Source organism: Pseudochaenichthys georgianus, chromosome 9 (genome assembly GCF_902827115.2).
Source record: "Pseudochaenichthys georgianus chromosome 9, fPseGeo1.2, whole genome shotgun sequence".
NCBI lineage: Eukaryota > Metazoa > Chordata > Actinopteri > Perciformes > Channichthyidae > Pseudochaenichthys > Pseudochaenichthys georgianus.
In genome coordinates, this window is record NC_047511.1 from 39,426,548 (window position 1) to 39,451,014 (window position 24,467).

The 24,467-nt window shown below is 41.9% G+C and overlaps 2 protein-coding genes across 3 annotated transcripts in view; both read left to right on the forward strand.

Annotated features, from left to right (window-relative positions):
* Positions 1-4,961, forward strand: part of adgra2 (adhesion G protein-coupled receptor A2) — a 40,487-nt gene extending 35,526 nt beyond the window's left edge. The window contains exons 16-20 of the mRNA XM_034090168.2: positions 385-512; positions 650-773; positions 854-1,002; positions 1,706-1,795; positions 1,951-4,961. Coding sequence (XP_033946059.1) covers positions 385-512; positions 650-773; positions 854-1,002; positions 1,706-1,795; positions 1,951-3,376 — 1,917 coding nt within the window. The 3' untranslated portion in view covers positions 3,377-4,961. The remainder of the gene's footprint in view (positions 1-384; positions 513-649; positions 774-853; positions 1,003-1,705; positions 1,796-1,950) is intronic.
* Positions 4,962-5,921: 960 nt separating this feature from the next.
* rab11fip1a (RAB11 family interacting protein 1 (class I) a) lies at positions 5,922-24,343 on the forward strand. Of its 2 annotated transcripts, XM_034090169.1 has the most exons (6): positions 5,922-6,615; positions 15,487-15,923; positions 17,135-18,026; positions 19,393-21,150; positions 21,471-21,573; positions 22,848-24,343. In XM_034090169.1, exons 1-6 carry the CDS (start codon positions 6,266-6,268, stop codon positions 23,043-23,045), a joined length of 3,738 nt encoding a protein of 1,245 aa, XP_033946060.1. In that variant the 5' UTR covers positions 5,922-6,265; the 3' UTR covers positions 23,046-24,343. The 2 variants fall into 2 exon arrangements, with proteins under 2 accessions (XP_033946060.1, XP_033946061.1); XM_034090170.1 differs by lacking the exon at positions 19,393-21,150.
* Positions 24,344-24,467: the final 124 nt, after the last annotated feature.

Genomic DNA, 24,467 nt, shown 5'->3' on the forward strand with positions numbered 1-24,467 from the left:
ATTAATACAAAAGTAAAAAAATACAAAAAAACGATGGAAAACGTTTGTCAGCACATAATTTGCCTCCCAACTCATACTTACGAAACAAACAAACACCCCCCACCCACCCACCGCCCCCTTTTAACATCTGACATACACACACTCAATCCCACACACACAGACTCACAGACATTTGACAGGCATTCTTAAAATGGGACTAAGTGTTGTTTGGATGCTGGGAGATGTTGTGGCTCCACTCCATCTACAAAGCTTCATAAATTGTTCTCCATATGATATGAAATCGTGTTCCCTTATTTCTTTCATTTACATATTTGTTTAAATTAGTAATAATCCTGGATTATCAAGGTTCAATGAAATGTACATTTGTGTGGAATTCTTCTCCAGGAGGTGCCTGACTTCCCCAACTCCAACCCCATCTCTGTGAGGGTGCTCCACCCTGTGGTGTACGCCTGCACTGCACTGCTCCTCCTTTGCCTCTTCACCATCATCATCACACACATACTACACCACAGGTAATAATAATACATTTAATTGTTATAGCGCTTTTCCCAGTGCTCAGAGACGCTTAATGTATGTCTGCATTGTATGTGCATGAACACACTTCTTTTATTTGCTTCTTATTAAATAATTGTTATGTTTGCTCCTACAGTTCAATTCACATTTCCAGAAAAAGCTGGCACACATTACTGAATACCTGCTTCCACATAGCCATGACGACAGCCATCTACGTAGGAGGCATAAGTCTGACCAGCTACCCAGTGGTTTGTCAAGCAGTAAGTGATGCATTTCAATTCTCCTCATTTTGATTAATAGTGTGGAGGCTAGTGTCTTACCTGAGTGTAACGTGTGACAGGTGGGCATCGCCCTGCACTACTCCTCCCTCTCCACCCTGCTGTGGATCGGAGTCAGTGCCCGGGTCATCTACAAAGAGACGTTGTGGCGAACGCCCCGACAGCCAGAGGGAGAGCCTCCAACTCCGCCTACTCAGCGACCCATGCTCAGGTCAGTGAGAAGAGCAACAACTCAATGTCACCCACTTCCTGTACTGTTTGATTGTTGCTGTCAATACGGTTTATGTTTTAGACAGACTTTGAATGCATGGCCACCCAGACTGTGCCCCATCAAAGTGGGTCATTGTGCCCAACAACTAAAGTCCCTCTGTGTTTGATGTCCCTTGGAGGGACATAACAGAGTCTTGCTGTAAAAGCTATACGTCGTTATGAGTGGGGGAGGGTAGGAAAGTATGACACCAACGGAACAGAAGCAGAGGGGTGGTCATAAATCTGCGCAGGGTGATTCAGGGGGTGCACTGTCTTTCAAAATATTCCCTTCTTTTTCTCCTTCCACCCCTGCCCCTGTGTTCAAGAAGCTGCAATCATACTCTGACCCGGCTGACCCCCCCCGTTACCCCTTTGTTGCCCACTCAGCCACATGGGAACAGGCTGCATTAAATCACAGACTTCTGGAGCCTGTGCTGACCCTTGTAACACTCTGCCCACTATAGGAGTGATGGATCACACAGCTCCGTTTAAATTATAGACAGCCAGAGAAACATTGGAGCAAAATGACACCAACATGTGCAATTTAAAAACATCGTAGCAGCCAAAGGTCAAACAGCATCCTGTGGCACAAACAAACACTGCTTTTGATTTCTGAAACTGCAGCTGGGAACTTGTGTTTTAATGTTTTTTCTCTATTATTCAAGGTTCTATTTGATAGCTGGTGGAGTTCCTCTTATCATCTGCGGGATCACTGCAGCTGTCAATGTCAACAACTACGGTGACAACAGCCCTTAGTGAGTTATTTCCTTTTATCCGTGCTCCATTCGGCTCTTGACTTCGTGTTGTTTTGTTTGGTGCTGAAGTGAATAATTCTGCGTGAAACGTCGAACACACAGACGTGTCCTTGTTTTGCGCTGACCCTCCTGACTCCTCTTTCTGCTCCTTGCAGCTGCTGGCTGCTGTGGCGCCCCAGTCTTGGCTCTTTCTTTGTCCCTGCTGGGCTAGTGCTTTTGGTGACATGGATCTATTTCCTGTGCACCGTGTTTCGCCTGAGGCACCGCGTGGCCAAAGAATGCGCAGGAACCACCCTGTCCTCTCCTGAGGCGGAGAGCCAGCCTGCCCTGGCAGGAAGCTCCAGCCTCCTCTCCACAGACTCCGCAGGGGTTCCTGTAAATGCTGTTGTAGTGCCAGAGGATCAGTACTCGCTGAAGACACAGTTCTTGGTGCTGGTGGCGACCCACTTCCTGTTTGTGGTTCTGTGGTGTTGTGGAGCCATGGCAATGTGGCTGACAGGGCACATCAGCTTGTTGTTCAGCTGTCTCTATGGAATGGCTGCCACAGTTCTCGGGGTGTTCCTGGTGGTTCACCACTGCTTCAGACGTCGGGATGTGCAGGCCTCATGGCTGGCATGTTGCCCAGGTAACCGACACTCCAACCCTGGTTCTACCTACGCGCACACCTGTACCACAGGGAGTGGGGTGCAGAACTCCGAGCAGGAATCACAACATTTCATCAGCTGCCATCCACCTGGTGACTCTCATAACTCCTCTTCAGCTCGATCATCATCCACACCGAGTGGAATCAGCAGCGTGGGCCCCGGGCCCTGCAAGCTCACCAACCTGTTACAGGTGGCACAAGACAATCCCAACAATTCCACACGTGCCCCTGCAGGCAACAACCACAGCATCAGCACTGACAACACCACCAAGCCAACAAACAATGTCCTGCCCATCATTAACTCCTCAGCGCCAGTGCATCCCCAGAGAAGGAAAGTGAGCAGCAGAACTAAACAAGGAAGCAGTCAGTATCACCATCGAGGTGAGGGCAGGGGTCATTATCGTCTCAAAGCTCTAAGGACTGCGGGAGGCGGGGGCAGCCTGGGAGCTTTAGGGCCCAACGGTTTAGATCACCTCAGTTCTTCACACGTGGTTCACAAACAGGCCACGAGTGAGAATGGCAGCATCCACCTCAGCATGTCAGAGAACCAGACGAGCCCGCTTACCAATGGGAAGCGTGTGGGAGAGTCTTTAGCGACCAGCCCCTCAGAAGGAAGCGACGGGGGCAGCAGCGGGAGTCGCAAACCCTTCCCCCTGCTGCCGTCTGTGGCCAGCAGGGCGGCCATGCACAGCGCTCAGAGACGATGCGCCAGCAGAGACAATTTGAAACTGGCTGCCGCTGTGGAGCGAGACACTAAGCGCTGCTCCTACCCTTTGAACAGTGTCACCACCACCACCGTGCCTGGTGCCGCCGCCGCCCCAAACGGCACCCTCAAAAACTTAGTGCTGGAGCTAGAGCACGACATGAGTGGCACGGACCAATCTCAGAGCTCCGTCGGAATGAAGAGTGGTTTGTGGAAAAGTGAAACCACAGTGTAACCTATACTTACATGTGAACTTCTATGCATGACCTTAATGGACTCTCAAATGATTGGGTTATGTTTTAATGGTCTCTTGATTATAATAATTATATAATTTAAGGTATAAAATCATGAAGGCATCCAGGACCCTAAACTGGTAGTACTTTTGCCTCAGTAGCATTCTAAGAGTTCACTGTGAAATGGTAAAAAAATAATAAGGCAGGTTTTTTTATTATCAGTTTCAACTCATTTATTTTATTCATTTCACAAAAAAAAAGTACAAGATATATCTGAAATGGGCATATAATGTTGGTTTTGGATGTCGAATGAAAGCTTTAGTGTTTTGTAATTGTGATTTTTTTTCTATGCATATCAACTATAGCATGAAATGGAAAGCAAGGCAGTCCATTTCCAAAGTTCAGCTTTATGCATTTAATATTTGGACAACCCTTCACCCTTATGTTTGCTTCAAGTATTTTATTGCTTGTGATCATGTTTTGTTTTGTGTGTGTATCTGTGTGTGTGTGTCTGTGTGTGTGTGTGTGTGTGTGTGTGTGTGTGTGTGTGTGTGTGTGTGTGTGTGTGTGTGTGTGTGTGTGTGTGTGTGTGTGTGTTTGTTTGTGCGTCTGTGTGTGTGTGTGTGTGTGTGTGTGTGTGTGTGTGTGTGTGTGTGTGTGTGTGTGTGTGTGTGTGTGTGTGTGTGTGTGTGTGTGTGTGTGTGTGTGTGTGTGTGTGTGTGTATGTCTGTGTGTGTATTCATACAGAAGAAGCGTAATTCCATGAACGTGGCTGTACAGAATCTTTGAGTGAATTAAATAAGCTATGCGAGACTTTTGAACATATGATAAAAGTGTTTTATTTCTATGTTTCTGTCAGATCTTACACAACTCTTCCCTTGTTTAGTATTCAGAATTCAGAAAGAAATACAAACTAGAGAGAAACAATTGACTCACACACTCCACTAGTCATTTAAATGTATGAATGACTGCCCCCTAGTGGGAGGCAGAGAAACTTTGAGTGTCCTTGAGGGATCTAAAATGTATTGTCATTGCAGATCAGGCACTTTCTGCAGGTTCTGCAATGATAAATGTATCCAAGACATGATAACATATCAGTTATCCTACACAATGATTGTAATGAGGTTAGTTTTGAAACATTTGTTAAAGGGGTTTCTACAGAAATATGTTTCAGGTATATAGGGCATGACTATCAGAATCAGAATACCTTTATTTGTCCCACAGAGAGGAGCTTTACATTTGTTACAGCAGAAAAGAGCCAAAGACAGCTTAATGTTAACTAAGAAGCATGCATACTATATTAAAGATACAACAAATACAAAAATGTAAACATCACTGCAAGCAGAACTTTTTTCATTCAATGATAATGTTGCCTTCACATTTCAGTGGACCTAGAAAAGCCTTAGCCATACTTCTGCATTTGAGTCAATTTTAGTCACTTGTAATTCAGGAAATTACACTGACAGGAAATAGTGTTTCCTTATGCCGCTCATTGTCAATGCTTTCCCCATTGTTCTTCTGGAGGAAGTCTCAACGAAACCCAGATGATCATATGTTTTTTAATACAATCTGTTTGTTGTGCTTATATCCTGTTTGCAGTTTCAACTTTGTGATCAGCACCTAGCAGGATGTATTCAGGATGTAATATATCTCATGGAAAACCAATGTAAACATTAACACTGTCTTGCTCAAGAATTTCAGTGCCATTGAGGTCGTCAGGTAAGTCATGCATCTGGTGTCAATAGTGTTGTAGGGTGTGTGCAAACTAAATGTTTATTTACACATCATAAGACGTAAAAGAAGTGGGCCGGTCGGATAAGTCACTAGCAGCCTCCCCCCCACGTTCAACGGGGGGTTGACAATTTACTAGTGGTACCAAAATTCTAAAAGGTCCCATCCATATTTTCTCAAGGAATCATTGAGGCTGCGGAGTATTTTCTCTTTGTTGTATATGTCACAAAATACTACAAAAACTCCATGAAAATAAAATTAAGTATTTTGTTCTTAACTTCACGCCCCAGTTTTAAAGGAATATTACCCGAAAAAGACTAGCGAGGATGTGATGAAAAGGCCTAGAGGTTCACATCTAGGCCATGTGAAATAATATCATCAGTACTTTTAACAGTTCTTTTGAAATACAATATAAATCTTTATGAGAAAAAACATTATTTGCCTATTATAATTTAATTTCCTGCTTTGACAGTCTATATATTACTTAAACAAAGGGAGAATTTTAAAATAAATAATTTTACTTTCAAGAAACATCAGACCCAATCCCTGAAACGTTTTAAAAATAATTGTTCTGGACATTTATACCTAAACTAAATAAGACAGCTCTACTGAAGTCAGATCAGTTCTATTTGTAGTCCTATTAAATTATTATATGGCTTTAGCGAAGGTAAACTGATTCCTGATCAGTGGCTGACTCATACTAACGGTACGCGACGTCACCACACCCTCTGCGTGCTGTCCAATCACTGCCCGACTTAAACAAAATTGATAGAAAAACTAACCAATTAGGAGGCAGCATGAAGAGTAAGGGCGGAATCTAATAACATCAGGGAAGTGTTTTATCTAGCTGAGGCAAAACAAGGGAATTGTTTTTGATGAAAAGCTCATAAAGGAATTAGCCGCACCGCAGTAATGTCCTTCCTGGGGTATTAGTACCAATGTTAAGTTGGTTAACCGAGTGTTAACTTTAACTCAAGTGTTATTCGAGACTTTATCGCTACGAAGAGGAGGGCGAATAATTACGACATCAACCTGAGCTTCCTGAAGTTAAGCTAGGTAACCTAAACCAACAGAAGGAGAAACACGGAGTTCAGGGAAAGGTTAACGAACAGTTTGGCGTGGTAATATATCTAATAACTCGGATTAACGAGACTTCCACGATGTCTCTGGCCGACCAGAGCCAGACTTGGTTCCCTACGAGTGTGCAGGTAACGGTGCACCAGGCTCGGAACCTGCGTCCAAAGGGCAAGAATGGCACCAACGACGCCTATGCCATCATGCAGGTGGCCAAAGACAAGTTTTCTACATCGGTGTCGGAGAAATGCATCGCCCCGGTGTGGAAAGAAGAGGCTTCCTTCGACCTGCCGCTCTTCCACCCGGGAAACGCTGACCGGTGCACGCTGCATATCATCGTGATGCACCGGGCCCAGGTGGGGCTCGACAAGTTCCTGGGTCAGGCTGTGGTCAACCTACTGGACCTCCATGACAACAAGTCCAGCAAAAAGACAGAGTAAGTGACTACTGAGAGGCTGGGAGGTCATTTGGGTGCTTCCCCTGGGTGTGTTGTTGATTGTAGTTATGAGTTCCTCTTATTTCTCTTCTCTAAATTCTCGTTAAAACTGTATTCGAGTTTATTAAAAGTGCTTCATCAGATTGCAAACTGTAGACTGAATGATAATAATTCACACACACTCAGTCTAATGCAATGTATATGACTTTAAGCTACATTATCAAACTATAAATCAACTGAAAAGCATTGTTAAACTCCAATCCTAGATTAATTAGATTGGTAAACAACAAGTTATGTGCATATCCTACCATAACCCTGAGTTTTATTAATACTTTATTTAATTTATTGTACTGTAACCTTAGTTCGACCACCCTCTAAATCCAGGTTAAAACTTCTTTCCAGTTTATTAAAAGTGCTTCATCAGGCCCGGAAAGTTTCAAACTGAAAACACTTCTTTCAAACTTAAAGTTAACCTAATTTAAAGACTATTAACATTGTTTTTTGTGGCACCTGCCTGGTCATGATTTTGTATTAACAGAGATATGTAATCCATCTTTGACTTCACATCATCGATCGAAAACAGAATCATATTTTTGTAAGTAAACTGCCTCTTTATTAATGAATTGATAATTAGTCAATCATGTAAGAGGATTCTTTAATTTGCGAGTATGCATAAACCGTCAAACCTAACCAATCCTGAGTTTAAATTAGCTGTGAAGTTTCGTCATGTCTAGTTTCAGAGACAAGTAGAGACCATCAGGAATATATTCTGTTATCAGGTCGAAAACTGAAACGACACACCATCTATTCACCTTTGAACGTAAACAATGATATATAATGCCTCTCTATCCCTCCCTCCTCTTATCAGTGTCGGAGAGGACAAACAGAAAACTATGAAGATGGCAGGATAACAGTCCAAAGATATCTTATCTCAGTTCTGTCTTCTTTCTCTCTAACATTAGTCGGAGACCTTTCCTTCATACATTGTTGTGAATTCAACTCTCGCAGCTTACTGGCGTCTCACGTTGCTTCTGTTAATAAAGTACATTCTTCAGGGCCATTAACTAGTTTATAAATACGTCTGCTCACACCCCGATGCGTTGCGTGACTCAGGATGACATCGGTGTTTGACGTAGCGTGGGTGTAACGTGGGTGCAAACAAAACATTGAGTTGTTGTTAAATGAGATATCCACACCCTGATGTGTGATGATTTTTTTAAATAAAGAACGTTCAGTCTAAACACTGACTTCCAAATGTGGCTTGTAATTTTGAAGTGACCTGAGGGAGATTGAGGGTGTTAGTTTTCCAGTATCACTCCACTAAGTGCAGCTTTGATAGGGTATTGGATGTTGCTGTTTGTGCCTCGAAGCGTGCGGTGTTAGATTACTGGCCTGCTGATCCAGGGAGTGACATTGAGGACTTTGTTTGCCTCTGAAAGGAAGCTCTGACGCTGTTGTTACACAATATCGTGTTTTCAAAGATGTATTTCGCCGATAGGATTGTATATTATGCTTTTGTATGAATGGAAGTCATTGAATGCCACAGATTACAAGAGACATAACACGATAACTATCAAATTAAAGGTTAAGATTCTGATGTTTTATTTTAGGTGAAGGAGTTTACAGGTTTGATATTAAGGACTTTCTTTAGATTATTCCCTTAAATAATAATAATGACACTGACTTGACTTTGACTTAAACAGTTATTCTCATGTGCGCAACTAATGATTAATTGTATTATTGATCAATCAAGCTTACTTCTAAAATCATTCTGTGTTTTGTTGGTTTATAAAATGTCAGGAAAATCATGAACGATTACAATATTTAACAAAAAGCTTAGGGATGCACGATATTGGTTTTTTTAAACCGATAACTTCCTGCTTCTCAAGACCGATACCGATAACCGATAATAATATAATATATATATTAAATGTACCTGTAGTTTTTGCACACCTGGTGTTAAAAAAAAGACTAGTAGTGAGCGAATGACATGAGCATTACTACTATGAACAAAACAAAGCCAAGAACAGTTTTGACTCTTCAAAGTGACCATATTTATTTTCCCAAATAAAGTTCTTGCCTTTTTCAAAAGCCTCGTCGATAGGTAAAAGCCCCGGTGCCTTTGCAGCTGGCTTTGGATTCGCCGCTAGTTTAGCAGCGCAGGCGTCTTCGTGCGCTTTTAACACACCATCGTAGCGATGGCGATGTTTCAGGCGACTAATCAGGTTGGAAGTATTATATATAGTATTATTATAGCTCGTTGCCTTTTTCCCTCCTCGTGGAACTTCTGCATTGCATTTGTTAATAGTACAAATAGCAAGCGAACTTTCTAACTCTGAAACTTTGAAAAAGTCCCATACTACCGACGACATGTTTGTTTACTGTCCTGGCTTCACGGCCGCACACCATTTACGTCACAGACAGGCATGAGTTAGGGAGCGCTGGATTTGTGAAAAACTCCCCTCTTCCTAAACCACTAACACCACAGTACTGGCAAAACGGGAGGAGCCGAGGGAAAAACAAGCGCCCCTCATCCCAATCCACCAACACCGCAGGATTTTTTTCTTTTCTTTAATCCAAAAAATATATTGTATATTATCGGTGCTATTAATACTTTTATCGGGTTTATTGGGATGACTTCATAATTCCTAATATCGGACCCACTAAAAAAGCTGCATCATCTCAAAATGTACAGCCTGATAAATAAATCCGGGTTTTTGGATAGTCCTTTCAGTGTTTCCCACAGAAAGGCCCCTTAACCTATTCGGGTGTCCCACGCATCCACCCCCCCTCAAATAACAAAATGCATGCGAGTTCATGGCTACCATAGCAGACAACGTTCTTGTTGCGTTGTTAATGAGTGAGACACACCGGAGTTCAGGATCTGTGGCGTTTACTCTCCCAAAAATATAATTTACAAAAAAAAAATGTTTTTATGAGATCTATTTGTGGCGGACGATATTTAATTACGGTGGCCCGCCACAAATGAATCGATGTATGGGAAACACTGCCATTATCAAAATAGATTCAAATAAAATGTATGACAATAAATGCATTGTTTCGGGTCCAAATACTGAGTCACGTTGTAAGACGATCATTGCAGAAAAGTCGGGACAACCTTTTGTTCAGACACCTGAGCCACTATATTTATTTTGTAAACAAAGAGCAGAGCAGTGGAACTAAATCAACACCTCCCAGCTTGACATATATATATATTTGTAGTGTTTTCACCCACTCATGAGAATAACCGTAAAGTAAATGATGCAATATGTGATCTCATCAACTTTCCTGCAGTGGTTTATGATAATCCTTGAAATGAGATGTTACTCCCTTTCCTGCTGATCCGTTCACATTGAACTGCACTTCAAAGGTTTGTGGTGTCAGTGAGTGTTAAGATAATATTATAGAGGGATCACCTTAACCTTAACTTTGTTTGCTGAATGCATTCTGTAGTCCTCTCGTGGTATACACACAGTCTCTCCTGTTAATCATTCGACATGAAAAGAGAAGTGCCCTTCAGTTAACCGAGGGAACCTGTCCAGCAGGACCGGTTAGCTTAGGCACAACACTTTATTTGTGTGCAATCAAAACATGTACACCCTGTTAATAACCGTAACAGTTATGTATTGTCTCTGCTCTGGTGCATTCCCCGCTGTAACCGACACAGACTCGAACAACCGGCCGTCCTTTATCTGTCCTGAGAAAGGGCTATGTCTCTGGGCCCTGACTTAGTTAGCCATTATTTAACTTGGCATGCTTGCTTTAGTGTGGGAGATGAGAGATGTCCGTGGCTCAGTTTGACTTTCATTACATCACGTACTGCACGGCACCTTCATGCATGTTTGGAAGTGTTTGAGGAATGTTGGTTCCCTCCCATGCTTGTTTCCTGACGGTTAAACTTCAAAGAGCGTGTCTGGATGTCTGCTACTCTCCATGACACTAACATGACGTTCTGTAGCAGTAACCTCCATATGAACTGAAGATAACGGTTAATGCCACAGCTGGTTTTGTATTTAAACGATTGAAATACGTCTCGGTTAATCTCTTTTTAAAGTAGGGTCGAGCCTTAATAAGGCCCTCGTTATATTTCAACAACTGCTCAGGAAGAGGAAACCACCCAGTGGCCTTTTACAGTTACAGTTGATGATGTGCATTTCCAAATACTGATTTCATAACTCTTCACACGCACAGACTTGATACTCACTCAGCTGTGGATCGCTTTTCATTGCTTTGACACAAAATGCATTTTATGACCAGATGTTTTCACTCAAACTCAACCCCCACCAAATCTGTGTGTATTTACAATCCATGTTTACATTCTATTGTACAATGGTTACATGCATTAAGAGAACCTTAACACCGACCACACTAGTACTACTTATTTATCTGCATTTTGCTACATCGAGAAATTGAGTAAAATGAAAATGCTTAAACAATGATTAAGACATATAACACTTTGACATTTTGTAAGACAATTACATTACATTACATTTAGCTGACGCTTTTATCCAAAGCGACTTACAATAAGTGCGTTCGATCAACAAGATACAATGCTGCGTTTCATCATTCTCTACTTGTGGTTCACTGCAGAACCTCCCCACATCTCAACCCGATAGAGGAGCTATTTTCCTTATTGAAGTGGAAAGTTCATGACCACCAGCCACATAATCAGATACCCCTCTGATACGGGTCTGAATTATGGATGTCTGGACATATCTGCAGAAGGTTGCCAGGGATTTGTCAGGCCTGCTTAGAGGTTTTACAAGAGGTGTGATGTGGATGCCAAATGCAGAAGAAAGGGTAGAGAAGTATTGCTCTACTTCTACATCTGTAGCTGCCCTCTGTAAGAATGAGTATCTTCAGGTTTATTCATGTGTAAAACTGGCAGACAAAAAGCATGTTGCAGCATTTCTATGACATTGTACATGGTAGCAATGTCCATGGAATAAAGAAGTGACCTTTGTGTTTTAGTGGAATCATGATTCTTGAGAAATGTATACAGGGTGTCCGCGGGGTCTTAAAAAGTATTAAAAGTTGATAAATCAATTTAGTGAAAATTAAGGGTATTAAAGGGCATTTTCCAAGGTATTACATTTTGTAGCTTGTTTTCAGTAAGTATATAAATTGTCCAAAGAGGTTGTGTTCTACAGTCTGCCTGAATGTAATCATGGCGTAGGTGTGTAGTGTGATTCTGTGTAGTTTATTGATGGCATCCCGTTGGGTCTGACGTAATCTGAACAGGACATCGCGCGCTCACTGCTTGATAGCACGAAGCTCCGTTTACGCCGGTTGTTAAGCAACATCGTTATGGGGAAATGCAAGTCTGCGTCCAAGTGGTTGGAAGATAAGGAGGAAGGACAATCAATACTGTATATAGTCAATGTGAGGTAAAGTGTGTCGCCTAGGTAACCGGTGAAAACTCCAAGTGGCGATGAGGTCTTAAAATGTATGGAAAGGGTCTTAAAAGGTATTCCATTTGACTTCAGGATTCCTGCATATACCCTGGTATAAAAGAGGCTACAAAGACAACCGTGATGCTACCTATTGTTAGTGTTTATGGTTGCAGTAGTTTTGGACGTCTGAAGTGTTGTGCTGAGCTGCATGTCATTAAAGAGGTTTAACTTTCTTGTTTACTTCACAGAAATATCTTACCAATTGGGGAAAAAAAGCAAGTATCAGACGGTTCTGCTGTGGAACAAAAGAGTTTAAAAGGGGAAAGGCGGGGCATAATGGGCACTTCTGCTTCATAAATAACAAATTCATAATACAGTGGGGCAAAAAATTATTTTGTCAGCCACCAATTGTGCAAGTTCTCTCACTTAAAAAGATGAGAGGCCTGTAATTTTCATCCTAGGTATACCTCAACTATGAGAGACAGAATGAGAAAAAAAAAAAAGAAAAGAAAATCACATTGTCTGATTTTTAAAGAATTTATTTGCAAATTATGGTGGAAAATAAGTATTTGGTCACCTACAAACTCCACTATGGCCAAGACCAAAGAGCTGTCAAAGGACACCAGAAACAAAATTGTAGACCTGCACCAGGCTGGGAAGACTGCATCTGCAATAGGTAAGCAGCTTGGTGTGAAGAAAACAACTGGGAGCAATTATTAGAAAATGGAAGACATACAAGACCACTGATAATCTCCCTCGATCTGGGGCTCCACGCAAGATCTCACCCCGTGGGGTCAAAATGATCACAAGAACGGTGAGCAAACATCCCAGAACCACACGGGGGGACCGAGTCCATGACCTGCAGAGAGCTGGGACCAAAGTAACAAAGGCTACCATCAGTAACACACTACGCCGCCAGAGACTCAAATCCTGCAGCGCCAGACGTGTCCCCCTGCTTAAGCCAGTGCATGTCCAGGCCCGTCTGAAGTTTGCTAGAGAGCATTTAGATGATCCAGAAGAGGATTGGGAGAATGTCATATGGTCAGATGAAACCAAAATAGAACTTTTTGGTAAAAAAGAAAGAATGCTGAGTTGCATCCAAAGAACACCATACCTACTGTGAAACATGGGGGTGGAAACATCATGCTTTGGGGCTGTTTTTCTGAAAAGGGACCAGGACGACTGATCCGTGTAAAGGAAAGAATGAATGGGGCCATGTATCGTGAGATTTTGAGTGACAACCTCCTTCCATCAGCAAGGGCATTGAAGATGAAACGTGGCTGGGTCTTTCAGCATGACAATGATCCCAAACACACCGCCTGGGCAACGAAGGAGTGGCTTCGTACGAAGCATTTCAAGGTCCTGGAGTGGCCTAGCCAGTCTCCAGATCTCAACCCCATAGAAAATCTTTGGAGGGAGTTGAAAGTCTGTGTTGCCCAGCGACAGCCCCAAAACATCACTGCTCTAGAGGAGATCTGCATGGAGGAATGGGCCAAAATACCAGCAACAGTGTGTGAAAACCTTGTGAAGACTTACAGAAAACGTTTGACCTCTGTCATTGCCAACAAAGGGTATATAACAAAGTATTGAGATGAACTTTTGTTATTGACCAAATACTTATTTTCCACCATAATTTGCAAATAAATTGTTTATAAATCAGACAATGTGATTTTCTGGATTTTCTTTTTTCTCTAATTTTGTCTCTCATAGTTGAGGTATACCTAGGATGAAAATTACAGGTCTCTCATCTTTTTAAGTGGGAGAACTTGCACAATTGGTGGCTGACTAAATACTTTTTTGCCCCACTGTAATAGCAAAGGGCTTTCATGGTACCAGCAGAAAGCATCGGTATGTATGGCACTAATTGCTTGTTTTTGAAAAAGGGCTCTCCAGAACACTCCTACCCTTCCCCTGTCAACAATAAGTGCTGATCCCGTGCTACAGAGAGGACATGAGGCGGGGGGGGGGGGGGGGAGCTTAAACAAAGCTACAGTTGTTATGCTTTATCTGCGGTTGGCATGGTGCTCCAAAGAGGAACTGGAATAAGCTGATAACCAGTTAATGACAGCAGTCAGTCTCGGGTCTAGCAAGACACACATTTTAAAACATTCAGTCAGAACTTTTAGAAACCAGGGGATTTAATAACGTCTGTTGCTGTGGTATATTCAACTTAAGCCTACACGTTGAATTGTTTCCAATGCAGTTATATTACTATATAAAGGAGCATACAGCGGTTGAACATTATATATATAGATTTGTGTAGGGCTTCAATCAGAACCAGAATTCCTTCATCCGTCCCACAGAGGGAACCTTTACATTGTTAAAGCAAAAGTGTAGATGGAGACAAAAACGCTATTAAATAAAAGGCATGCATACACTTTTACAAATTCAAATTAAACAATACAATTCTACAAAGCACACATATAAGATAGAGAAAGATAACGAGCAGTAGAAAGAAAGTCATGTGTAAAATGTAGAAAGTCGTGTTGGAGCAGCCAGATAACGGCCGTATAAGTGGGGCTTTTTGAACCCGGTGAGGTGGTTTTCTTGAAGTATCTTTGTAATTAAAAAATGTTATCATTTCATATTCCAGCTATTCCTCAAAAAACATGTTTTGGATATCATGCCATTCAAATATTTAATTTACATTTTAAGAAATTGTAGTTTTTGTATTACTACCCCAAGCTATGTGGGTCAAAAATTACCCGCATGCTCTTTCTATGGGAAAACGTTTTTTTTCAAAATGTAAAATAAACATCTAAAATTATAAATAGTGAAAAAGTAAACATAAAATATTTCTAGTGTGAACCAAAATATAATACTAAATATTATACAAGTGATTTTTCTTAACCAAAATGGCATAAAAACATATTATTCTAATACGGGTCCTTTTTGACCCACTTATGGAAGAGTGTAGGGTCCAGTCACTCGTGCATCTAAGGGTTAAATAATCTAACTAAGAATTAGCAGCCAGTATTACAAATAATTAACGATTATTTTCAATATGGTTAACTGTCACTCTTTTTTAGTGAAAGCTCCCAAGCCCACATTGACGCCCTCAAATTGCTGAAATGGATAATGCTTGCCATTTTTGTATATAATAAATCTAATGATTCAATATGTATCTTGATACCAAGGCAGTGATCGGTCTGGCTTGTATGAAACACAGACAAATGTGCTGAGGTAATTGCCTATTGCCATTTTCTTTATTTACATTACATTACATTGCATTTAGCTGACGCTTTTATCCAAAGCGACTTACAATAAGTACATTCGACCAGGAAGACACAACCTTGAGGAAAACAGAATCATATAAGAACATCAGGTTTCAAAGAGCCAATCGTTTCAATCGTTGTATTGAGAAACTAATTATCTACGTTTTTAAACATTTTAAAAAGCCTGTAATTTATTCTCAGAATTTCCTATGATTTTGCGAATAAATCCTAAACATCTGCTTCCTTTTCTCTGTCATTTGCAGTTGGTTCAAGATGGTGGACAAGAGTGGAAAAGAGGACAAGGCGCGAGGGGAGGTGCTGCTAGATATCCAATTTATGAGGAACAACATGTCAGCCAGCATGTTTGACCTTTCTATGCAGGACAAACCGCGCTCTCGCATCTCCAAGCTAAAGGACAAAGTCCGTGGGAAGAAGAAAGATGGTTTCTCCGACTCTGCTTCAGCTATTGTTCCCTCTGTCAGCAATGTCCTCACAGACAGCGAGGGCGAGGCTGACGCACAGTCCCTCAACCAGTCTCCTGGAGTTAAAAAGAAATCAAGGCTTAAAACTCTTTTTGCTCCCAAATCAAACTTGCAGAAAAACATGTCACAGTCCATGTCCACACTGGGGACTCTTCCAGAGAAGAATTCATCTCTCAGCAGCAGCCGCTCATCCGGCCTCAATGTAGACTCTCCTGATGGTAACTTCATCTTTCTATACTCTGTGTTATGGCGCATTTCCACTACAGGGCCTCGCTCGGTATGGCTAGGCCTTGTTAGGACTAGCTCACTTTATGCTGCGTTTCCATTACAGTTTAGTAGCTGGGGCAGTAACTATAGTAACGCAGTGTAGGCGGAGCCGTGACGTCATCTTCAATGAGAGCCCCAGAAAAACAACACAGCCGTTAGCTCTTAGCACTCAGAGCTCACAGCTCTTCATATCTGTTCAGAAACTAGACAGAAGTTAAACAAGTACAAACCACAGACTGTCTGTGTCATGGCGAATACAGTCTCTGGTTTATTTATGCCTGTATTGGCCGTTGTTGTGAGGGTGGACGGTCGGAGCATATATAACGTTAGCTTAGCCAAGCTCCATTTAGAAAACACGCATTTTAAAAGGGTTTTTCGCCTGCCGTCTGTCTGCAGACTTGTCAAAGCATTAATTCATGGTTTTTACTAACCGGTATCAGTATGTTGTTACTTCGGCATCATTTTGAAACGTGTATTAGAATTAAATCACGGTCAAATATGTTCATTTTGTTGTAGTTGTAGCCCCCTTGCCAGCGATTCTCTCTCTAGTTTAGCATACTCAGCCCGACTCAGCCTGGTTGTTGGCCCGGAAAGAACCTCGATTTTTTTTTGGGGCCAGAAAACTGAGATATAGTACCCGCTAGCCGGTACTACGCCAAGTGGAAACGCAACCAAAAACTGGCCGGGCACGGCTCGGCACGCTTAAAGCGAGCTCCACGCTGTAGTGGAAATGCGCCATTAGGGCTGCTCAATTTATCGTATTTTAATCGCAATTACGATTTTGGCTTGCAACGATTATGAAAACAACATAATCGAGACAAAACGATTATTTATCTTTTTACATTTTTTTTATTTAAACTTTTTTTTGTTTGGTTTTTCAGTTGAATTATAGTTAAAGTTCAGGGTAATCAACTGTTAAAAACATACTGTTCAAATTCTTTTTTTCAATAAATTGATGTTTTCAAAGTAAATGGATAATCGTTTTTAATAATCGTGATATCAATTATTGACCCAAATAATCGAGATTATGATTTTTGCCATAATCGAGCAGCCCTACTCTGTGTTTACTGTATGTTGACATTCTTTCCCGTCCTGCACACTGCAAGTTAAACAATGTTTTGCATGTCAATAAGGACCATGTTTTCTTGTCTCCCTCCCACAGTCAAAAGGAAATTCAAATTCCTGGGACACAAGCGGACAGGCAGCTCCGACAGCAAGGTGTCGCAGGGTGCTTTCTCCCTCCTGGGTCGCCACAAGCACAGCAACAGTGACATAAACAGCACGTGCATCAACGGCAACCATGTGTACGCCGAGGACGAAGAGCCCAAGAGTGGATCCACTCTCAGTCTAAACAGCTCAGGACAAGGATCTGTAGAGGATGTCAGCAAACACACCACGGAAGTCCCTGTAGATGTCTTTATAAGTGTCCCCTCCTATAAGCAAGAGTCAGACCAGAAGGCAAGCCTGGAGCAACAACGCCACCAAGAGGAGGAGGGGAGAAGGCAAGCAGAGGAGAGGCGCATAGCAGAGGCCAAGAGGCTGGTGGAAGAGGAGAAATACAAGATACAGCTCAAGAGACTGAAGGAGGAAGAGGATCTCAGAGTGCAAGAGGAACAGGAGAGGAAGAGACGCTTCCTCGAGGATGAAGCGAGGAGGAAGGAGGACGAAGAGAGGAAGAAGCAAGAGGAAGCAGCTGAAGTACAGAAGCTCGAAGATGAGCGCCGCAAAGCCGAAGAGCAGAAACGTCAGGAGGACGCATCCATGAGCGACCGCCTGTCGTCTCTGTTCGGGATGATCAGAAAGAAGGAGGAGAAGAAGGAAGAGCCACAAACTAAAGAAGAGTTTCCAACAAAATCCCCTCGCAGCATCTCAGAAGATCCCGAGCCACCGACCTCCCATCACTCCAGCAACCCCTTTGAGGACATTTCCCTCAGTCCAGATCAAGCACTAAATGGAAGCCCAGCTGATCCTCAGAAATCCAGCCGCACCCCACAAGGCCCCTCTGCCATGACCTTCCTCAACCGCTGCGCAAAAGTGTCTGCAGTCAAACCCAGGTACGCCTTCTCCTCAAGTTACTCTACACTAATGTCATGTCCTTATGTTTACGTGTCATGACCCTAAGAATGACATTGTTTGCCTGTAGTCATACTATCCTTTCACTTGCATGACTGGAATGCCATCAATAGGCCTGCAGGGGTAACTGCACATACCGTCGTCTTTTTGTTAGGGCTGCTCGATTATTTGGGTCAATAATTGATATCACGATAACGATTATCCATTTACTTTGAAAACATCAATTTATTGGAGAAAAACTATTTGAACAGTATGTTTTTAACAGTTGATTACCCTGAACTTTAAGTATAATTCAACTGAAAAACCAATACAAAAAAATGTAATAAAAAATAAGATAAAAATAGTTTTATTTCGATTACGTTGTTTTCGTAATCGTTGCAAGCCATAATCGTAATTGTGATTTAAAATACGATTAATTGAGCAGCCCTACTTTTTGTTGGAACGTACATTCTATTTTACAAAAAAAAATAGGTTTATTTTTTCTTCTTTGGCATCTTTTTAAAATGCTTTTTAGGAAGAAAAAACTTGTTTTCAGTCTTTACGACACCATGTTTGTCAACGCTGAAACTTGGATATTTCACAAGTTTCTGGGTTGTTTCTGTTGACTGCGCCTTGACACTGCCTTGAATGACCAACATGTTGATTTCCATGAAGCGGTTGATGGACCAGTTGGACCAGTTTGCTCTTGGTTGAGATGAGAATCTGGGAGTGGCTTGTGTTTAAGGGTTTTGTGGAACAGGTTCTGGACTGAGCAGAGCTCTGAGGAGTCACTATGCTGCAGTGTTGCCTTCTTTGTGGATGTCTTGTGTGATAGAGTTCTTTTATTTTTCTACATTGTTTGTGGACTGGATCTTTTATTCTTGAGTCATGATGGTAAGCGGCTTATGTTTGCTATTGTAATTGATGTTACGGAAGTAAACAAATGTTGCTAGATTGTAGATAACCTAGGCATTTCAAGTTGTTTGTGTTATTAAGTTGTAATTTTTATTGTGCAACATTTGATGCCGTGTTTGAATACCTAGTATAATTTCAGTGGCATAGTCTTTAAGTAAAAATGTAACATCGTAGTATTTTTATAATGGGCTGTTAAAATGTCTCATTGAGCAAGTCAAAGCTAAAAATAGAAACTGCAAGACACGGAAACTAGATGTGAAATGATTTATTTATCTTTATTGACAGCTTTGTCTAGTGCAGATTTAAGATAAGGAAATGCGAAGTGTACTGGCTGCATTTTCTAGATTGTGAAATGCTAGTTGGGTTGGTGACGGGTTGTACATTGGTGAAATTACTTTAGGTAATGTGATGGTCAAACTGACCTGTAGGCCTTTTGCTTTCACTCCTTGGCAGATTTACTCCATCTCTTGAGTCTGAACCTGCCGATTGCCAAACCCCCAGTCAGCTGTGTCCTTCCCCAGAAACCTCTGACACCAGCCTCTCTAGTGTCCCGTCTGAGTGTCCCGATACGTTCTCCAGTCTCCACTCATCCTTGGCTCCACCGAACATAAGCCAAAGCCCGTCCGGTTCTCCTCGGGGCAGCGTAGAGGATTTGTCTTCTGTTGGATCTTCACCAACCATGGCAGATAAGAAAAGAAGGGCCCCTGAGGCCCCCTGGTACTCAGGACATGGGAGCCTTAAGGGTGGAAATACCGCTCCTGTCAGAGAGATCACAAACCCTGCATACGTAGAGGCGGAGAGACCGCAGCAAGGTGGAAAAGTATCCATACCGCTTCCTGATTATGAAAGCCTATTCCCTCAGAAGAGACACGGAGTGCAAGGGCACACTCGATGGGACCATCTGATCGCTGAGGTCAATCAGAAAAACAGGGACAGTTCAGAGATGAGTGTGGATGGTCCGGAGGAGCAGCGACCCAGTGTAAAGGCTTCAGTCCCTCAGGAGAGCGCAGCAAGTAGGTATTTTCAATCCCGATCTCAGGATATCAAATCTATTTCATCAAAAAAAGCAGCAGCCCCAGCTCCCCCTAAATCAAGTGCACCTCCACAACCTCGATCAGTTGCAGATTCTCCTCAAAGACAGAGTCAGAGTACCGCTCAGCAATATCCCATGAGGCACAATCTGCCTGCAGTCCCAGAACCTGTGAGCTCAACCAGAGAAAGTCCCTCAGGGGTGTCCAGGGATGGGCCAAGGAAGGCGTTGCTCCCATCAACTGCTGCAACACATGCACCCAGGCCAACCAGCCAAATGGACGCACCATTAAACGATCAAAGACAAGTCGGTGTGACCAAAGAGATCCCCACAGCCAAGCCCAGACAGAGGGCGAGTGGAAGAGACTCCGTGCTGCAGGAAGATTCTGCTGCGACACCAGTGGTCTCAGACAAACATTTGAAGAGTAACCTTCAAACATCATCTCGTTCAAGTATGAGCAACGTGGATACAAAAGGCAGGCAAGCAACGGAGAACTTGGACTTTGACCCATTCCCCAGTACTGATCTCATTTCCAAAGACCCGTGGGCTCCGCCAAAGGTACACCGCAAAGAAGACCTTTTAACCGGCAGTGTTCAAAAAGAGCCCAAAGTTGAAGATTTGGGAATGACACCAGACGACCTTGATTCAATGTTTGGTCAAGAGAAACTTTCCGATCCATTTGCTGACTTCAACGGCAGTGGTTCAACCAAACACAGTGAGGTCATTGAACAAGTGGAGGATCCAAAGCAAGTCAATCCTGCTTTCCAGAGAAATAATTCGAACAGAGGAAGACGAACACCTCCGTCCACCACTCTCTCGGCTGATAGGTCTTCCAAGTCTCGACAAGAACCCGCATATAAAGAAGAAACCACCGTAACCACGGCGAACAAAGCCCCCTCTGCGAGAGGTGTCAGGAACGAGTCCATCACACGGACGCCTTCAGCTGATGCCAATACACAAAACACATTTTATGTAGGAGAAGATCAATGTGGAGCTGAACCGTTTGCCTCTGTGTGGAATACCTCAGAACCCCTCGAGGTGGTCATGGAGGAGCCGTCGACTCAGGCAGAGGATTTGTCTGGGGGAAAGGCACCTTTGAGAGCATGGGTCTCCCCATCTGATGTTCACTCTGTCAGTGCTCAGAATAGCAATGGAGGTGGGCTAGCTTTAACTCCACGCAGGTGAGATTCAAAAGGATGCTTTAAAAGAATACAATTGTGGACTTTTTATCTGGATTTTGCATATGACATCTGGCTGTTGTTTGGGGAGGCAGATAGGGTGTTGGGATTTACCTTGGGTGATTTTGAAAGCTTGTGATTTCCAGGTCCTTATTTTTCTTCTGAATATTGCTCTTGGATGACAGTGGGATGATTTGGAATCATATGTTTCATCTTTTGGTATCCATCTTTTTTTCCTTTGAAGTTTTTGTGGAAATCATGTTTCATCTTTTTTGTGGATATTGTTGAACTTACTCACAATAATCGATGTGCTTTCTTTACAGGCCTCATCCTGTGAAACCTATGAACTTGGAGAGCCAGCAACCCATCAGCACCCCCGCTGTGAAAAATATAAATATCCGTGACAGCACAGCAGGGAAGACTCAGGTACTGTTTTGTTGATATCCTGATGGATAGAAAGATTCTTGATTGTCCCTTCTTTTGAAACCACATTATGAACTGGAAAAAAACAGCAAAAATATTTGTAACATATCCCCTCTCAGCAAGTTGATTGGATTTTCTGAAGGAGGACACATTTCATAACCTCTCTTTTCATTTTCTAACATCATTTACATTACACACATTTACAAGTCAACCCCATTTATTTGAAAATATTACGCAGCTTCAAATGTGATGTTTTTTTTAAATGTGAAATCTTGTAATGCTCAACTTTGAAGACATTTGTGACCCTGGAAATAGCAGTGTGGCAATTTCCACTTGCCTTATTTTTTCACTCAGCAGATGGACTTTGTTCAGAGCTGTTACAATATCTCCATCTTTGAAGGAAGGTCATAAGATGTGTGTGGAAGCTTTGACAAAATAAGAACACTTTACTGAAGGGACAAGCCATTAAAGTGAATGTTTTTAAGTGGGGTTGGAGTAGGCACTTATCCAAAGTCCATGCATTTTCCTACAGCAGATGGCCGTCAGCACGCCCCTGGTTTAAAGAAACAGACGGGAGTAATACATGAAAATTGAGCAATGTTCTTGGTGTTGACAGAGGCAGCAGCAAAACATATTTCAGTCACTTAAAGGAAAAGCTAACCTAAAAAAAATCAGTTAAAGTCTTTGCTTTATTTCGAATATTTTCTTGCCGCCCGATAGCCTTTTCAGTCAGGGGACGGAAACCACAATATACGCTTTTGCTAAAACCACCAAAGTCAATTGACAAAAAAAGTACTTTAACTCGCAGAACATTGGAGTTGCAGGTCGGCTGCTTCCTCTGTTGGTCAGCTTGTTCGCTACACTTTGAATTTTTTATACAGATTTAGCCAAAGCCCGGCCATGACACAGACAAAAAAACCGGCAGAGCAGCAAAACTAAGTTTTGTTCAGTTTCTAAAATGTTTTTATCTAATGGAATTTGGTGAATTGGAAGAAAGCATATATTGATGGGTGAAATGGAAATGTTCTTAAAATAGCTTTATGGACCTTTGTAATGACTTTAGCTTCCCCTGTCCACAGCAGAGCATTGCTTTACTTCTGTGCCAGTAAGAAGTTTTTTCTCCAAACTTGGGGTGTGCCTCATTTACTGCATACTACCAATCTTCAAACAATCTTCAAAGAGTCCTCTAACAGTTCAAAATGCACACTAATATAACCAATCAATACTTTTTCATCAGAATGCATCACCTGTATTCACTTGTCCTCGTTCCCCCTCAGGTGGCGTCCTCGGTGCAGAGTGGGCCGTACACCCAGCTGACGCAGGAGGAGCTGATCACGCTGGTGGTGAGGCAGCAGACCGACCTGTCCCGAAAGGACTCGAAGATCGTTGAGCTGGAAGAGTACATCGACATCCTGCTGGTCCGCGTCATAGAGGAGAAACCCAGCATCCTGCAGTCCCTCACGAAACCAGTGTAAGGTCCCAGCTGCTGGAGGAGAAGGGAGTCCCCCTTAAGGGCACCGTCATGTTGGTTCTGTTTGTCACTGTGAGACACAATCTCTACAAAGGTCTTATTATAAGCATATGCACTTTCTTATTTCAGAGCTAATGTCCATTTAAAATTGTCTCCAAAGATATATTTGGTGATCATTTAATAACAATCAAATTAAGATCTTTATATGAGCAGACTGTTTTGACACTAAGGTACTGGGATTTGCTTTTAAAATGTGTTGCATAAATTACTATTAAGCATTTTGATTTATAAACCATACTTTATAAAGCTTGGGTTTGTTTAATATATAATTGATGCTGATAAAAAACTATTATTTTTTAAATAATTTATCTTGCTTTTTTTACTCTTCACCATGAACCTTTGTGTAACTTATTGCCGTGCGATGTACGATCATTTACATAAACAACCATTCCAAATCCATGCACCATCAGATTGTGTAAGCGTGATATTACTTCTGTATAAATTAACATCTAATGAGCCGGTTTAAAATTAAGATCATTTGTATTACAAGGGTTCATTTACTTTCCCCTCCATTACTGAGGTCTTGATTATTCTTGGCTTGAATGTGTTTTTTTTAACTACCTAAATACTGCGATTCCTCCCACTTCTAACTCACCACAGTTGAATGTCATCAGATCATCAAGTCCTTAATAACAAAATGTGCCTATTTTCGCTTTAAAACGGGCTTATTGAGAAAACTGCAATACAAAAAAACAAGCGGCTGCTTTTGAATCTACATAGTTTGAATAACACAGCAGGTTAAGTGTGTGTGTGTGTGTGTGTGTGTGTTATTTAGCCTGTGGACATAGTTTTACATATTATGCAAGTGATCAAACGCTACTAATAATAATAATAATGTGAGAGTTTGATCACTGTGATGTTTGTGTTGTAAAATGAAACCAAGAGATAATCAAAGAGGAACTGTAATAGACTTTGTATAAGTAAGAAACCAACCAGCCTTGTATTTGTATATGAACTACACTAATAAATAAACATGTATGCCTTTTTATATGACACTATTATTTTATGTCTTGGCAGCAAAGATTGCAATATTAATCCTCAGAATGTACCTTCAAAACCTGTTCCATGACTCGTGTGTCTGATTTGCTGGATGGACGTTTTCTAGAGAGAGAGATCAAACTTGTACAGCCTGATGTATCGAATGACAATAATACTACAGAGGATGTAAAAACTTTGTGAAAGAAGTGATGCTGAGGAAAATATGGTTTTATTTAAAATAAAGACACTCATTATTTCACCACATTGTTTGTTTTTGCAGTTACTTACTGTAAGGGAAACTTCTGCAGCAATGGAGAGTCAGGACTCAGAGACACGAGGAGAGTTGGCGCTTTGATGTCAAACACTGGTAGTTTATTACAAGTATCGG